The 17,414-nt window shown below is 48.5% G+C and overlaps 1 protein-coding gene across 2 annotated transcripts in view; it reads right to left on the bottom strand.

Annotated features, from left to right (window-relative positions):
- LOC140426742 (E3 ubiquitin/ISG15 ligase TRIM25-like) overlaps positions 1 to 17,414 on the bottom strand; it is a 200,225-nt gene that overhangs the window by 168,871 nt on the left and 13,940 nt on the right. The window contains exon 5 of one of the 2 annotated variants that reach the window (XM_072511875.1): positions 13,361 to 13,494. The exons of the other annotated variant lie outside the window; for it this stretch is intronic. Within the exon in view, the coding sequence (XP_072367976.1) occupies positions 13,361 to 13,494 (134 nt within the window). The remainder of the gene's footprint in view (positions 1 to 13,360; positions 13,495 to 17,414) is intronic. 2 annotated transcript variants of the gene reach the window in all.

Genomic DNA, 17,414 nt, shown 5'->3' with positions numbered 1-17,414 from the left:
ACCCCACCTAACCTGCAAATCTTTGGACTTCTTTGGATAGGGATTGAATGGGGCAGATAACGATAGCTAAGTCAAGAATGAAGGTTAGAAAGAGTGCCTTAAGTAGAGAAAGAGAGGCAGAGTAGCTTAGGAGGGAAATTCCTGAATGTAGGCGCTTGACAACTGATGACATGGCCACCAATGGTGGAGCAATGCAAATGGATATACACGAGGCCAGAATTGGATGAATGCGGATATCTTTTTTAAAAATTTAGAGTGACCAATAATTTTTTTTCAATTAAGGGGCAATCCAACTACCTGCGCATCATTTAGAGTTGTGGGGGTGAGAACTACGCAGACCTGGGAGAATGTGAAAACTCTACACGGACAGTGACCTGGGGTCGGGATCGATCCTGGTTCCTCAGCGCTGTGAGGAGGCAGTGCTAACCACTGCATCACTGTGCCGCCCATAACGCGGGCATCTTAGAGGTTTAGAGGTTTGTGGGGTTGGAGGAGATTACTGAGATGGGGAGGGACTAGACCATGTAAGGATTTGAAATAAAGAATGACAATTTTAAAATGAAGTCATTTAACTAGGCCAATGTAGGCCAGTGAGTACATGGAGTGATGGGTGAACATGAATGTTTCCCCAACCATAGGACATGCCACTGCAGTCATTTCATGGAGACTGATGTCCTGCCAACAGCTGAACTGCTTTAGGCCAGACCAACAAAGCCCTGTATTTCTGAACAGTCACTCTCCAACGCCTGGCTAATTTGGACTCAATAACTGCCCCTAACCAGCCCTCACCCCCATAGCTGACAAGTCCATACCACCCCCCCCCCCCCCCCCCCACCAACCCTCTACCAGACCCATCCCAGCAGCAGAATGCAACTTAAGATTGCCCAAGCTATCTGGTGGCAGACTCAGTGGAGATCTCATATATTTTTACAAGCTCATTTCATTTCTGCATCTGTTAATTCCCACCTCGTCAGTTAGTTTGGATACTCTGCACTGATAATCCCGCGCATTCTCTTCAGTCGCAACTTCCCCACTATCTCTCAGATGCCGAGGGGGGGGGGAAAGAGAAAATGGGTCAATAGTTTGAAGGAGCATTCCTTGTTCCACAAAACATCGCAACTTGCATTTGTACATCAGCTTGTAAAGGTTTGCTCGAAGTTGTACTTGTCTGAAAGCAAGAAAAAATATCTAACAGCACACTTTAAAATCTCGATTGAATTGTGGTGATATGCATATGCATAGCAATGTATATAGTTGGATGTACGACCTCCGACCAGCAGATGGGGACGGTGATCCACCATGTGACTCCACAGATCAGGGGAGTTGGTAGCAAGTCGTACTAGAGGACAGTCACGTTAGAAGGAGCTCCAGGAGGACTCAATTATTCGTTACCGTTTGTATTATAGTTCGTTAGTTATCTTTCCACGTGATCATTTTGTTAATAAACTACCTTACTAGTCAAAGAACTAGATGTTATGTGTGCATCTTTACCACGGTCACAACACAGAACATAACGTGGTACCAAGGGTGTTGACCAATTTAAGATAACTACGGGCAAGACGGGAGAAACAGACTGAAGAAAGAAAAAAGAAAATTCTTCCACCTACCTAGTAAACTACTGGCAATTGGAACTTAACGCACGGAAAGATTGTGAAGTTAGAGATGGAAGGTCTAAAGGCATCTCACCAGCTTCAAGTCACTAGTAATGTAGATGAGAACAGGTGTGTTTTTAAGCAGCAATTCAAACTTTATGTTGCAGCCCTTAGCGAGAGGCGTATTGCGTTGCTGCTCACGGTAGCAGGTCCTCAAGCCATCAAAATTTATAATACTTTTGCATTCGACAGCGATGCAGAAAGAAAAACCTTTGATGAAGTAATAAAATACTTTGATCGACATTGCTCCCCGAAAAAAATGAAACGTACAAGTGTTATATCTTTTGCACACGTACTCAGTAGGTAGGCAAACCTTTCGATAGCTTTCAATCCGACTTGCGGTTGAAGGCACAGTCGTGCAATTTTAGGACATTAAAGTCGTCGATGATCCGTGATCAGATAGTGTTCGGGATATCGAATGATAAGGTACGTGAGAGGCTATTGAGGAAAGAAGAACTTCAAATAGAAAACGGTATCATGATTTGTCATGCAAGCGAGCTAGCTACACAGCAGATGAGTACACTCAACCTGAAACATTTTGGCGCCAATGTGAAAGAAGACGCCAGCGCCATAAGCATTATGATGCAGTTGAATAAGAAATGTGGTCCCAGTGCGGGCAGCCATTTTCAACGGCCAACTGGGTCCGCCATTTTATGCCAGCGATGCAGCAATCAACATTTGCCACAACAATGTCCAGCATTTGGGAAAGTGTGTTTCAAGTGTGGCAGAACAAATCACTTTGCGAGGCAATATTTTTCATGTCCAACAGTGGACCAAACAGGATCAGTCAATATGATTGATCAGATGTGCATTGAAGACCGTTTTTTGTTGATCTGATTTCGACTGAGGATACGATGAGTCCAAATATGCAAAGTGAAGAAGTCTTACTTACCGCTTGCAGCAGTAGTGATAGTGATCCTGACTCCATGGAAGACAGATGGGTGATTCCATTGATGATCAATGGCACTTTAATTAAATGCAAGCTTGACATGGGAGCAAGGGCCAACCTTATCAGTTTGTCAGATTTTAACAGGCTGAGAGTCAAACTGACAGTCGTCAATCAAACAAAACTGCTGAGAGACTACACTGGGATGGAGATTGCGACGTTAGGCGCATGTGAGCTCGAAGCATGGATACATAACAGAAGTCACACCATAACATTTTCCATTGTGGACACAGAACGGGGGTCCATTATAGGAGTGGAAGCGTGTGAGGCACTGAACCTAGTTGAGCGGCTGTAATTCCAGACAGTGCTACGACAGAGGATGATTACAAATGGCAATGAGATGAAGTGGCGCAGTTATCCGATGTGATAAAAGCAAAGCTCAAGGCAGGGAAAGATAAACCAGATGAAGAGATGGAAGAGCCAATAGTAATTCCAGAATTCTGGTTAACAGTCTACAAGAATGTGGATTTGCTCAGTGACAAAGCATGATGAGCCCACCCTAAAGCATTTACAAGACTTAGAGGTGAAACTTTCAGGTCCAGGGCAGCCAATGAGTTTTACTCTGGAATTGAAGTTGAACCAAATGAGTATTTCACAAATGAAGCAATGATCAAGACATACACAATGAAGTCACAGCCTGATGAGTCAGATTTTTTCTTCTTTGATGACCAGAAATTATGGGATGCACATGGTGCCAAATTGACTGGAAGAAAGGAAAAAGCGTTACCATGAAGACCAATCATACAAAGCAGAGGCATAAGGGTCGGTGGACTGGTAGAAAAGTTATGAAAACTGTACCGAATGACTCTTCAATTTCTTTAGCCCTCCTGAAAGAAACTAACTATTTCCTATAGGTAAAAGAGGATTAATTAGTAAGTCGAATTAATAATTGATTTAAAAACTCAATCAGAAACCATTCAAAATGGATTCCATCATGACTCTGCAAAATAAGTATCTGATTGCCTGTGCAAAATGAATGTTTGTTCTAAACAAACAACTTGCAACGAGCTAAGCAAATACAACATTTCTAACAAAGGTCAGGTTGACATTAGAGCCCACATGAACAATCCTTTGTCCGAAAGAAGAATTTGGCCATTATCCAATTACGTGCCCTGGATAAATATACAATAAGACATACCAATAGACGATAAAGCCCTACTGAAGAATTTATTTGAGCAACATTAATATTAACTTTAAATTTGATGAAATATTGTTGCTTATGATAGAGTGACAACCCAAGGATCAAATCAAAAGCATTAAAAATTGACTCAAACCAATCAACGCTTTACAGGGGCAAGGAATAGATTGATTTAGATTGATAACAAATTCCTTAAAAAGCCATGGTTTCGGACTATAATTCTGTTCATGAATCATTCTTTACATTTGCCTAGAATCTATCTACTATCTAATATCTACCAGCCTATATTCTATTCTATCTTTAAAACTGTGCAGCCTTATACTGTTCTGTGCATGAAAACTGCTACTGTATTTTGAATTCAATGTATCTGAATTACTAAGGATAATCTGGTTCTCGAAAAAGTCTTTTTCAGGCAAGGACTGAAATGAGAACGCTTTAAATTCTGTAACAAGAATTTATTTATAATTGATCAATAGATACCAAATAAAATTACTTTGCACCGAGAAGTCTAGTCGAAATTTCTGCATTGTGAGTTGCATGGTGCGGTATCACAGAGATATATGCAATAATAGAAAAAGCAGATCTATCACCTGACGTTCCAAAGAACAGGAAACTGGATGAAGGTTCTGTGGCAAGACTCGCTGTTGACTTTGAAATTGGTCACTTCTTGCAGGAACACATAATTCCACAAGCAGCGTTACACTTCACAGGAGAAGCTATTGCAGATGATGATGATGATTACGATGAGGAAAGTGAAGAAGCAGATGATGCGCCAGAAGAGGAAGACCATGAAGGTTTATTTCGTTCATTTGGCATTAGTGATGAGGTGATAAAAAGTAGCATCCAATTTGTGCAGGACAACGATGAGTGTGAAAGTTCTAAAATGGAGTGTGCCGAGGTTGAAAGTGAGATTGCAACAGCAGACAAATTAACCGAGAGCAAATCAACTGCGAACAGCCAACTTGTAACTGAAGAAATAATCCCCATTTTGGAAAAACTGGCTCCAGATAAGCATGATGATTTATCCTCTGCTCATGGAATGCTGCAGTGAATTCCCAAGTACTCGAGGCCAGTCCATCAAGACACTTGCAGCAAGAACAGATGGATACATCTTTGTGCAGTTCTCCAACAACAGACGAAGCATGTATCGTTATATCAGATGTCATGTGAGAGTACCTTTAAGAAATGGGTGTTTATAAATAGGTGTGTATATAAATATCTGTAGTGAGAGTACCTTTAAGAAATGGGTGTTTACTACTGCAGTGATGTCAGAGAGTGGGTGGAGCTGGGCTGTCTGTCAGCATTTTACTTTCGTTTTAGGCTGTTTGCTGCAGGGTGTGTTTTAGTTTCATTTTCAGTGTTGGAGCTGAAGCCAGACAGAACAGGTGTACTGTTGATCTCTCTGCTATGAAAAGATTATCTCTTGATCATTTGGTGAATTCAGAATTATAAATGTTCTCAGTAGTGAATGTAAACCTAATGTGCTTCTGTTAAAAGGTGTTTCTTTTGTCTTCTGGATGTTGTTTGGGAAGTTATTAAGGATTACTTGGTGTTGTATTCTTTGGGGATTGTATTTGAATTGATGGTTGCTAAGATGTTCACTGTGTGTTTTAAAAAGGTTAGCTTGAGTTCATAGAATAAACATTGTTTTGTTTTAAAAAAATACTTTCCCATTTCTGCTCTACCACACCTGTAGAGTGGGCCGTGTGCTCCCCATACCACAATCTAGTAAAAGTTGTGGGTCAGGTGAACTCCATGATACACTTTGGGGTTCTCTAAATCCTGTCCCATAACACAGATGATGATGAGCCACTAAGTGAGGCTAAAACACAAAGATGTAATGCCCAATGTTGAGGACATTGATCCAGCTAAGGCAACGGAATGCGAGGGTATCATTCCTGAAGTTGCAAACCCGCCTGCAACTGCGAAAGGGTCCAAAAGTATGCCGACATTGAATGCCTCACCAGTTGATGGGTATGCAGTACAGCATTTGAGTGCAAGCATCATTGATCAATCTAAACTCCTCAATCCAGCAAAGGCTCCAGAGTCAGCTATTGTGGCAGAAGATCCAGAAACAGTTTTCACAGCAGGCGATCCAGAGGCAGCTATTACAGCAGCAGATCCTGAAAAATCTATTACGGCAGAAGAGCCAGAAGCGGCTATTGCAGCAAGGGATCCAGAAACAGCAAATCCCTTGGCCGCGACCAGTAGCAAGAATGATGCTCCAGGTGCACAGGCAGATGTGAGTGTGAACTGCACCAACCTCACGGATGATGCCACTTAAGCCAAGAAACAAAGGAGAAGTACAGAGCTGATTATTAAAAAAAAGAAGGAAGGGTAAGAGAAGAGTCGAGGACACAGTTGATCGACCGGGCAGCAGCCGCGACAGTGAAGGCCCAAGCATTGGCAATAAGGCCAATATACAAGAACACACACGGAGCAGGAAGCATCGCTTCAAAAGGCTGAAAGAGATGGTGACTCAAAGACCAACCAGGAAACCGGTCCTTCGAAAGATGAAACAAGATCACATATTCGGTCAAGGTTCAGGAGACCAACAAGAAGATGTTGTTAACCTGAAAGACTGAACGTGTAATGAATTCTGTACAAGGAACACGTTTGAAATTGTTATGCATATCATGTTTTATAAAGCAGTTATATTTGTTAAACATTCATATTTCCAAGGGAAGGGGGAATGTTTGTATTATAGTTCATTAGTTATCTTTCCACGTGTTCATTTTGTTCATAAACTATCTTGTCAAAGAACTAGATGGTCTGTGTGTATCTTTACCATGGCCACAATACACTTGCATTTATACATCAGCTTGTAAAAGTTTGCTCAAAGTTGTACTTGTCTGAAAGCAACAAAAAAGAATCAACACAACACTTGATTGAATTACCAAACCGGGCCTTTAGATTTGCTCGAGATGGGTGGACAATGTGAATAAATAACAGACAGCCTTTCCCAACTTTCAGTTTATCCACAGCAACACAGAGGAAAAGTATACGCCCCAATGTTAGCTCGTGATTCTTGATTTTGTGTTATCAAAGCCCATCAGCATCATTTGTCAAAGCATCCCAATATCATGCACGGTAGCACAGTGGTTAGCACTGTTGCTTCACAGCGCCAGGGTCCCAGGTTCGATTCCCGGCTTAGGTTACTGTCTGTGCAGAGTCTGCACGTTCTCCCTGTGTCTGCGTGCGCTTCCTCTGGGTGCTCCAGTTTCCTCCCACAAGTCCAGAAAGTCGTGGTATTGGGTAATGTGGACATTCTGCCTGGGAGAGTGCTTCATACTCTCCATAACTGCCTGTAGAAGAGCAGACAGGTCTGCAGCACTCAACTTGTCTTAGAGCGTGCAGGTAATACACCATTTAAACTCAGTGTACCCCAGTGACAGATAAGGACGGAATTGACATTGGGTTTAGAAACTCTGCAGGTTTAGAATGCTGACATTTGTAAATGCTGCATTAGCAGCTGATGGGAACCCCACAACCCTTAGCTCTGTGACCCTTCTGACACCTGCCCGTGACCCTCTCACTGGTCGTGACCCACACTTTGAAAAACCCTGCTTTGAGAGAATCTCTGATTGACAGAATTAACCCTGCCCCTACCTGGCCCACGCTGCGTGAAACTCTGGCCTATCACAGTGAGGAATGTTTATGTTATAACCCCGAGACCCCTCTGGGATGACCCGATTGATCTCCCCATGGGGCTTGTGGAGTATGAGGTCCCCCACTGAGGGGCGGAAGCCCAGCAGCGGTTTTGTTAATTCCTCAAGATAAATGCCAGCTCAGGAAGGGGCCGACATCTCAAGATGGTCCTGGCTGGGCCTTGGACCATTGCTTTGTTATTGTATTTCGGAGTGGAGTGGGAAATAAAGACATTTTTGACACTCCTTTTCGAGACTCCTCATTGACAACAATATTGGCGACGAGGATAAAATGGAACTACAAATGGTGCTGCTGACCACTCAGACAATGGCTGTTTCTCAACGCAAAGGAGTACGGTTTGCACTGTTTTGAAAATGCCGCTCTTTGGTACACTCAACGCGTTTGATGCGAGTGTGGAAGATTGGGCTCGGTGTGCAGAGCGTATGCGCTATTTCTTCGGGGTAGATGCAATTACTGGGGAAGATGATTCTTTTGACCGCCTGCGGAGCCCCCACATTCAGTATCATAAACAGCCTAACCTATTTTGCGGCCCCAGACTCCAAGACATTTGAGGAATTAGTGGCGTTCGTAACAGATCACTACGACCCCAAGCCGAGCATTGTTCAAAGATACTGATTTAACACGGCCGAGAGAACCCTGGGGGAGTCTGTTACGGAGGTCTTAGCATGGTTACAGAAACTGGCGGAACACTGTGACTATGGGATTCCTACCCGAGATACTATGAGACCGCCTTGTAAGTGGTGTAAACAACATGGTGACCCAGCAGAAATCTCTGGCCGAGCTGTTGCTGGACCTAAAAAAGGCTGTTGAGCATGGAGAAGGAAGTCCAGGAGCTCCGAGGGATACCAGAGATGGCGATGAATAGCATAGGAAGCGCCCTATTCAGACAAGCAGCACTCCCTAGGAGCGGGACCTCTGGGGCTCTGCCTTTGCCCCAATAGTGTTGGGCACAGGCCCGTTAGCCAAGAGCCGCTGCAGCCAGGCAAGACTCCTCCCTAGAATCAATGGAGGAAGATCCACGGAGGTGCGGCACCTGTGGCCAGAGAAACAGCAGAAACAGGCAACACCAGTTCAGCTAACAAGTGCATCACCCAGATCGAAGAAGACACCTGTCTAAGGCTAGGGCCCTCCATCTAGGGCAGCACGATGAGGGCAAGTGCTTTCAGTTGAATTGCATCGCCACACCGTGGGATCCCCCATCAAAATTACTGTCCAGGTGAATGGTCACCCGCTGCAAATGGAGCTGGACATGGGAGCCGCAGTCTCAGTGACAGGTTGCCAGATGTTCAAAAAGATCAGGACGGGAATCCTGGGGTTGAACTTAAGGGACACCGAAGCGAGGTTGGCAATCTACACGGGGGATCCCCTAGCCATCAAGGGTACAACAATAACCCCAGTTACCTATGGACATCAGTCCATCAGGCTGTCCTTGATAATAGTGCGGGGCCCCGGCCTGAGTTTGATGGGCATGATATTCTACAGAGGCTTCGTTTGGACTGGCAACGGGTAACGGGTTTTCAGAATGGCCACTGGGGGCTTATACAAAGTCCTGGGGAAGTATCCGGAGACTTTCCAGGAGACCTGGGTAAAATCAGAGATGCCATGGCCAAGATACATGTAGACCCTGAGGCCCAACCAAAGTACTTCAGGGCCTGCCCAGTTCCCTACGCATTGCTGACAAAGATAGAGGATGAGCTCAACTGCTTGGAAAGCCTAGGAATCATCCGGCCGGTACAATATGCAGATTGGGTGGTGCCTGTAGTCCCGGTACTGAAACCAGATAAATCTATCCGCCTGTGCAAACATTACAAGCTAACAGTATACGAAGCCGCTCGTATGGACAGATATCCGATGCCGCAAATAGAAGACTCTACGTAAAGTTGGCTCAAGGACACGCCTATTCTAAACGTGATGTGAGTCATGGCTACCCCAATTGGTGCGAGATGCATATTCCAGAAAATTTGTGACCATTATACCCATAGATGCCTCCATGAATATACAAGGTTGCCATTCAGAGTGTCATCGGCTTGCGCTATTTTCCAGAGAGCCATGGAGAACTACCTCCCAAGGACTACTGCGACTGATGATCTACTTGGATGACGTCCTGGACATTGGAGCCACAGAAAAGGAACACCTGAGCAATCTGGAGGAAGTCCTCCGTCGTTGTTCTGAGACAGTGTCCGCCTCAAGAGAAGAAAATACTTTTTCGACACCAAAGAGGTCACATAGTTAGGGTATTGTGTCGACTGAGATGGCGTGCACCCAGAAGAGGATAAAATGCGAGCAATCAAACAAGCCCCCACGCCAGAGAAGACAACCGAGTTGCGGTCATCCTTAGGACTCATAAATTATTATGGGAAGTTTATCCCTAACCTGGCGACCATCTTCAAATCACTGCATGCGCTGCTGAAGAAGCATCACGAATGGGCGTGGAGAGCAGCACACGAAGATCCTTTGCCAGTGTAAAGCAGTGATTGTCGTCATCAGGGTTGTTGACCCACTACGACCCCTCAAAGCCCCTTTTGGTCACTCACCATACAGAATCCAAGCAGTATTATCCCACCGCATGGATGATGGACAGGAGAGCCCAATAGCCAATGCTTCACGAATTTTGGCCACTGTGGAGTGCAACTATGCCCAGATTGAGAAAGAAGGGCTGGCCATCGTCTTTGTGGTGAAGGAATTTCACCAGTATGTATAGGGGTGTTGATCTATCATTGCAGCTGACCACAAACCATTGCTCAGATTGTTTAAAGAAGACAAGGCGATTCTGCCGATAGCATCTGCCCGGATACAGCGATGGGCCCCATTGCTAGCGGTATATACGTACATGTTTGAGCATCGCCCAGGCACGCGTATCACAAATACGGACGTTCTGAGCCAGCGCCTGTTGCTGACACGCTTCCCATCTCCACCAAGGACTGATGAGATTGTTTCAACCTTAAATTTTGTGGATACCTTACTGCTCACTGCCGCACAGATACGCGACTGGACACAGAAGGACTCAGTCTTGGCGAAGTCACGCCATGTCATCGTACACGCGTACTAGCAAGGGTAACTGCCTAAGGAGCTGCGGGCTTTTGAGACCATGCAGTAATTGCTCAGCATGGAAGATGGCATCTTCCTGTGGGGAACTCGGGTCATGAAGTCAGAGAAGACAGGCCATACTTAAAGACCTGCACAATGGACACCCTGGGGTGTCAAAAGATGAAAATGCTAGTCAGGAGCTACATGTGGTGGCCAGACCTGGATGGCAGGATTGAGCGACAGGCCCAGCAATGCACCACCTGCCAGGAGCATCAGAAGTTCCGGTCAGCTGCATCACTCCACCCACCAGAATGCCAGGCCAGCCTTGGGTGCACCTACACACAAATTTTTCCAGACCTTTCCAAGGCTCCATGTTCTTGCTGACAGCGGACCCCCATTCCAAATGGCTAGACGTCCATCGAGTGTCGTCCACCATTTCAAAGGCCACTGTCAAGAAGCTACGACTCTCCATCAGCACCTATGGTATCCCAGAGGTATTGGTCAAGAACAATGGTACCCCGTTTATCAGTGAAGAGTTTGAACACTTCATGAAGACAAACGAAGCCCCAAGCCACCCTTCATCAAATGGTCTGGCTGAGCGAGCAGTGCAGACCTTCAAAAAGGACATGAGGAAACAGGCAATGGGAGATGAAGCTGGCACGCTTTATGTTCAGCTACCAGACCGCACCCCACGTCATGGCTGGAGTGGCACCGGCGGAACTGTTGATGGACCTGAGACTCAGAACCCGCCTTAGCCTAACGTTCCCCGATATTAATGGGAAAGTGGAACACAGTTAAGACCTTCAGAGGCAGTACCGAGACAGGTGGATACAGATCAGAAGTTTCTGTCCAGGGGATGCAGTATATGCCCATAACTTCAGGGACGGTGCCCAAAGGATTCCTAGTACCATGGTGAAACAGACTGGAGAGGTATCTGTGGTGAATGTAAATACAGTTAATTCACCAGTTATGTTCTATGTTATTGACCCTGTGGGTTTTATCTGTGGGCCATTGTATGGCTTCACCCACAGGGGGAGATGTTGGAGGATGATGGAGCATGTACGGGCTCAGCCCATGGCTCCGCCCCTTTGAAGGAGTATAAGAGTAGCTGGCCTGTGGGACTGTCCTCAGTGTGTACCAGTCGCAGGCAGGTAAGTTGATAGTTAATTAAAACCCTGTTTTACTCCGACACGATTCCTTGAGTGAATTGATGGTCGCATCAATTTAATTAACTATCTGAACAAAAACGATTATGTAGTCAGCCCTCAAACCTGACAGATTGAAGCTCGATCCACAGGCCGCGGAGGCGAAGGAAATGTTTTCACACTGGCTCTGGTGTTTCAAGGGCTACCTTGCCGCATCATCGACGCCATCCGTCACGGACGAACAAAAATTGAGTCTCCTCCACGCATGGGTGAGTCACCGCATTTCTGTGCAACTCGAAGACACCACCTCATATACCGCCGCTCTCGCAATCCTCGAGCGCATCTACGTGCGGCCTGTGAACGAGGTCTATGCGCGACATATTCTCACTACTCGACGCCAGCGCCCCGGGGAGTCACTCGACGACTATCTGCGCGACCTCAAAGCCCTCGCGCCCATTTGGCTCCCGCGCTCCCTTCCACCCGGCACACCAGTCCGCAGGAATGAAGCTCAGGAAGAGCCGCTCCCAGTGTCCACCCCTGGGGCTGCACCGGATCCACTTCCCACTTGAAGCGGCTGCAACACCAGTGCTTCGGCGGTCGCAGCGTACGATTCGGGCGCTGGACCGGCTGAACTTGTGACCCATCACCCCCGCCGGACTTTATTTTTTTTACAGGGGGTGAATGTAAATACAGTTAATTCACCAGTTATGTTCTATGTTATTAACCCTGTGGGTTTTATCTGTGGGCCATTGTATGGCTTCACCCACAAGGGGAGATTTGGAGGATGTTGGAGCATATACGGGCTCAGCCCATGGCTCCGCCCCTTTGAAGGAGTATAAGAGTAGCTGGCCAGTGGGACTGTCCTCAGTATGTACCAGTCGCAGGCAGGCAAAGTTGATAGTTAATTAGAACCACTGTTTTACTCCGACACGGGTATTTGAGTGAATTGATGGTCGCATCAGTATCTTACCAAATAAAGACTCAAGAACAGACAGTGCAGAAGTACCTAGATCACTCCAGTGCAGGTCGTCAGTGTTAGAAGAAACTCCACCGGAGTGGCCATCTTCCAGCCACGCCGGCCACTGGTACAAGGGGACCTGGGGACATCGCTCTCTGGGGCCTCGGCCCTGAGATGTGTGAGGTGGAGGATTCAGAATCTGACATGGAAACTCAGATATCCGAGTTTTCAGATGCCGGCCTCGCCAGGGAACAGTCACCGACGGTGCTCCCCAGACGGTTGGTGCGGAAACGACGTTCCCCAACATGCTGCACGCCCCTCCCGACCCAGCCCCACAATAGCCTGAGATGCAACCGCAGGCAAAGCAGAGAAGACAACCTCCTTCACTCTCTACAACAGCGGGTCTTACAGACTTTGGGTGGGGAAGGATGTTATGACCCCCACGAGACCCACAGGGATGACCCGATTGATCTCCACCTGGGGCTTGTGGAGTACAAGCTTCCCGGCTGAGGACTCGTTAATTCTCCGCGATAAAAGCTGACCTAGGAAGGAGCCGGCATCTCAGGATGGTTCCGGCTGGGAATTGGATTATTCCTTTGTTATTGTATTTCCAAGCGGAGTAGGGAATAAAGTAATTTTTGACTCTCCTTTTCGGGACCCCACATTGACTACAATAGTATAGCCGGTGTCACTGGGAACTCAGGCTCCTGATCCACATACACAGGGAGCTGAGATTAAAGTTCAGGAATATTCCCAGCTGTCAAAACACAACTAACTCAACCTGCTCTCAGTCCCTTATATTGGATAAAAGCTAAATGTTCTTACTGATGATCTCCAATATATTTGAGTGGTACTTTTCCAATCCACTCAGCCTCTTCTGGATAAGTTGAGATATACTGGAAAGGTCCAGAATGAGCGCTGGAACATCTGGATTGGTTACTCTCTGAGTCTCAGTCAGCCTGTGATGAAAAAGGAGAGAATGCTTTTCAGTGGGGACATTTCAGATCAGAAATCCATATCAGTGAAAAAACCTGCACCCCTTCTAATGCTCATACTGACACCTCACAATCCTGAAAATGGCAGAATCCCCGAAATTTTCAATCTCCCTGTATTCACACTGATCTTGACACGTGCAGTGTGATCCTGGTTTGCTGCCACTTCAGCTCAGTTTATGATTTTGAAATCCATCTGTGTTCAGTCCAGTTTCTCTGTACAGGAGCCTCATCGTTCCACTATTAATAATGATTATTATCAAAGTGGTGGTTAGGGGAGGGTTAATCTCAATTAGGGCTCACAGGGAGGAGAGAGAGAGGACGGAGAGGGAGAGGTTGGTGGGGAAGATATTAAGGGTGGATAGGAGGTATGCGGATTCCCCTGAAGAGGGGCTGCCGAAGGAGCGACGGAGCCTCCAAACGGAATTTGATTTGTTGACCACGAGGAAAGCTGCGACCCAGTGGAGGAAGGTGCAGGGGGCAGTATACAAATATGGGGAGAAGGTGAGCCGGATGCTGGCGCATCAGCTACGCAGGAGGGAGGCGGTGAGGGAATATGGAGGACTCAGGGACAGGGGGGAACATGGTGCGGAGTTCGGCTAAAATAAATGAGGTATTCAGGGATTTCTATGGGAACCTGTATAAGTCAGAACCCCCGGAGGGGTGGGGGGGGGGAGGGGATGCAGCGGTTCCTGGACCAATTGGGGTTCCCGAGAGTGGAGGAGGGGCAAGTGGAAGGCCTGGGGGCCTCGATTGGGATAGAGGAGCTGGTTACGGGGTTGGGGAGCATGCAGGCGGGCAAGGCCCCGGGGCCGGATGAGATCCCAGTCGAATTTTACAGGACGTTTGTGGACCTGCTGGGTCCGCTGCTGTGAGAACCTTCAACGAGGCGAGGGAGGAAGGGATTATTCCCCCGACAATGTCTCGGGCGCTGATCTCGCTGATCCTTAAGCAGGACAAGGACCCGCTGCAGTGTGGCTCGTATAGGCCAATCTCGCTCCTTAATGTAGATGCCAAGTTGCTGGATAAGGTCCTGGCCACAAGGATTGAGGATTGTGTCCCGGGAGTGATACAAGAGGACCAGACGGGGTTCGTGAAGGGCAGGCAGTTAAATGCAAATGTGCGGAGGCTCCTGAATGTGATTATGATGCCCTCGGAGGGTGGGGAGGCAGAAGTGGTGGCGGCAATGGATGCGGAGAAGGCCTTTGATCGGGTGGAGTGGGAGTGTGGTAGTACCAGGTATTGCAGTACCTGAGAGGCCGACGCCATTGGTTAAGACCCTGGAGTCTACCATTGGCTGTATGACGTAGCTCAGCCCTGAAGGCGGGGTATAAGAGATGGTGCCTTCCCAGCAGCCTTCACTTTCTGTACCGAAGCTGCTGGGGTAAAGTTCTAGTGCATTAAAGCCTCAGTTACTGATTACCTTCGTCTCGAGAGTAATTGATTGCGCATCAATTTAATGCACTAGATTTAAGCTGGAAGGATGGATCTCCGGACCAAGCCGGAGTGCCTTCAACTCAGCCCCCACGCGGAGAACCCGGCTGCTATATTTAAACACTGGCTGGTGGGTTTTAAACGGTACCTGGAGACGGCTAGAGGTGAGCCCACAGAAGGGCAGAAAATGCATCTCCTGCGCTCAAGGGTCAGCCCTGGGATCTACCCCATTATCGAGGACGTGGAAAACTACGATGCCGCCATCCTACTACTGAAAAGACATTATATCTGCCCTGTAAATCAGGTCTACGAGATGGCAAAACCCCGGGGAATCGCTGGAAGACTTCTACCGGGCGCTACTGGTGCTGGGCCAAAACTGTGGCTGCCCGCCAGTTTCGGGGAGCGAGCACATGTAACTTTCAATAAGAGTTCTCCCGCGCCTCCGGAAGGCCGCAGCACGCCCCGCTCCAGGCCCCGACCGGCCAGCTCTCACAGCCCCGCGCCGTGGCCGCGGTCTACTGTGCCTCCGTAACGCCGCAGCACGCCCCGCTCCAGGCCCCGACCGGCCAGCTCTCACAGCCCCGCCCCGCGCTGTGGCCGCGGTCTCCCGTGCCCCCTGAATGCCGCAGCATGCCCCGCTCCAGCGCTCACCTCCACCCCCCTATCCTAGGGCCACGTGCGACCCACGGGCGTGGCCATCTTGCCCCCCGGACACCACGCTGGACGGGTCAGTGCCGCCATTTTGTCCACCCCCAACGCCATCTTGGATGGAGCTCCAGGCCCCCAGCACGGCCGACTACACGCTGCCCGACCAGAACTCGCAGCTGCTTCATCTTGCCTCGGTGACACTGGACCAAAATCAACCCCGGGGGCTCGCAAAGGCTACCACGGACACAAAACGTCTTGCCTGATTGACTCTGGGAGCACGGAAAGCTTTGTTCACCCCGACACGGTAAGGCGCTGAGCACTTGTAACCCATCCTGTAAACCAAAGGATCTCCCTGGCCTCCGGGTCACACTCGGTGGAGATAAAGGAGTTCTGCCTAGCGAACCTCACTGTCCAAGGTAGGAAATTCGCCAATTTCTGCCTCTACGTCCTGCCGCCCCTCTGCACGGCAGCTACCCTCCTGGGGCTGGACTTCCAATGCCACCTGCAAAGCCTGACCTTTAAATTCGGCGGCCCTATACCTCCCCTTACTGTCTGCGGCCTCGCGACCCTTAAGGTCGACATGCCTTCCCTGTTTGCGAACCTCACCCCGGATTGCAAACCCGTCGCCACCAGGAGCAGACGGTACAGTGCCCAGGACCGGACCTTCATCAGGTCAGAAATCCAAAGGCTGCTGAGGGAAGGGGTTATCGAAGCGAGCAACAGTCCCTGGAGAGCCCAGGTAGTGGTGGTAAAGACCGGAGAGAAGCATAGGATGGTCATTGACTACAGCCAGACCATCAACAGGTTTGCGCAGCTGGACGCGTACCCTCTCCCCCGCATAGCCAACCTGGTGAACAGGATCGCACAATACAAGGTCTTCTCCACGGTGGATCTCAAGTCCGCCTACCACCAGCTACCCCTCCATAATGATGACCGCAAGTACACTGCCTTCGAAGCAGATGGGCGGCTCTACCAATTTTTAAGGGTTCCCTCCGGTGTCACGAATGGCGTCTCGGTCTTCCAGCGAGAGATGGACCAAATGGTTGACCGGTACGGCTTACGCGCAACGTTCCCGTATCTGGATAACGTCACCATCTGCGGCCATGACCAGCAAGACCACGACACCAACCTCCGAAAATTCCTCCAGACCGCAAAAATCCTTAACCTGACATATAACAAGGATAAATGCGTGTTCAGCACCAACTGCCTAGCCATCCTCGGCTACGTAGTGCGAAATGGAGTTATAGGCCCCGACCCCGAACGCATGCGCCCCCTTATGGAGTTCCCCCTCCCTCACTGCCCCAAGGCCCTGAAGCGCTGCCGAGGGTTTTTCAGTTATTACGCTCAGTGGGTCCCGAACTACGCAGACAAAGCCAGACCCCTAATCCAGTCCACAACCTTCCCCCTGTCGACGGAGGCCCGTCAGGCCTTCAGCTGCATCAAAGCAGACATTGCAAGGGCCACGATGCGCGCCATCGACGAGTCCCTCCCCTTCCAGGTCGAGAGCGATGCGTCCGACGTAGCTCTGGCGGCCACCCTCAACCAAGCGGGCAGGCCCGTGGCTTTCTTCTCCCGCACCCTCCACGCTTCCGAAATTCGCCATTCCTCGGTTAGAAAAGAGGCACAAGCCATAGTAGAGGCTGTGAAACATTGGAGGCGTTACCTGGCCAGCAGGAGATTCACTCCCCTCACGGACCAACGGTCGGTTGCCTTCATGTTCGATAATGCACAGCGGGGCAAGATTAAAAACGACAAGATCTTGCGGTGGAGGATCGAACTCTCCACCTACAACTACGAGATCTTGT

The sequence above is a fragment of the Scyliorhinus torazame genome, chromosome 7, assembly GCF_047496885.1.
Source record: "Scyliorhinus torazame isolate Kashiwa2021f chromosome 7, sScyTor2.1, whole genome shotgun sequence".
Lineage (NCBI taxonomy): Eukaryota > Metazoa > Chordata > Chondrichthyes > Carcharhiniformes > Scyliorhinidae > Scyliorhinus > Scyliorhinus torazame.
This window is presented reverse-complemented; position numbering and strand designations above follow the sequence as displayed.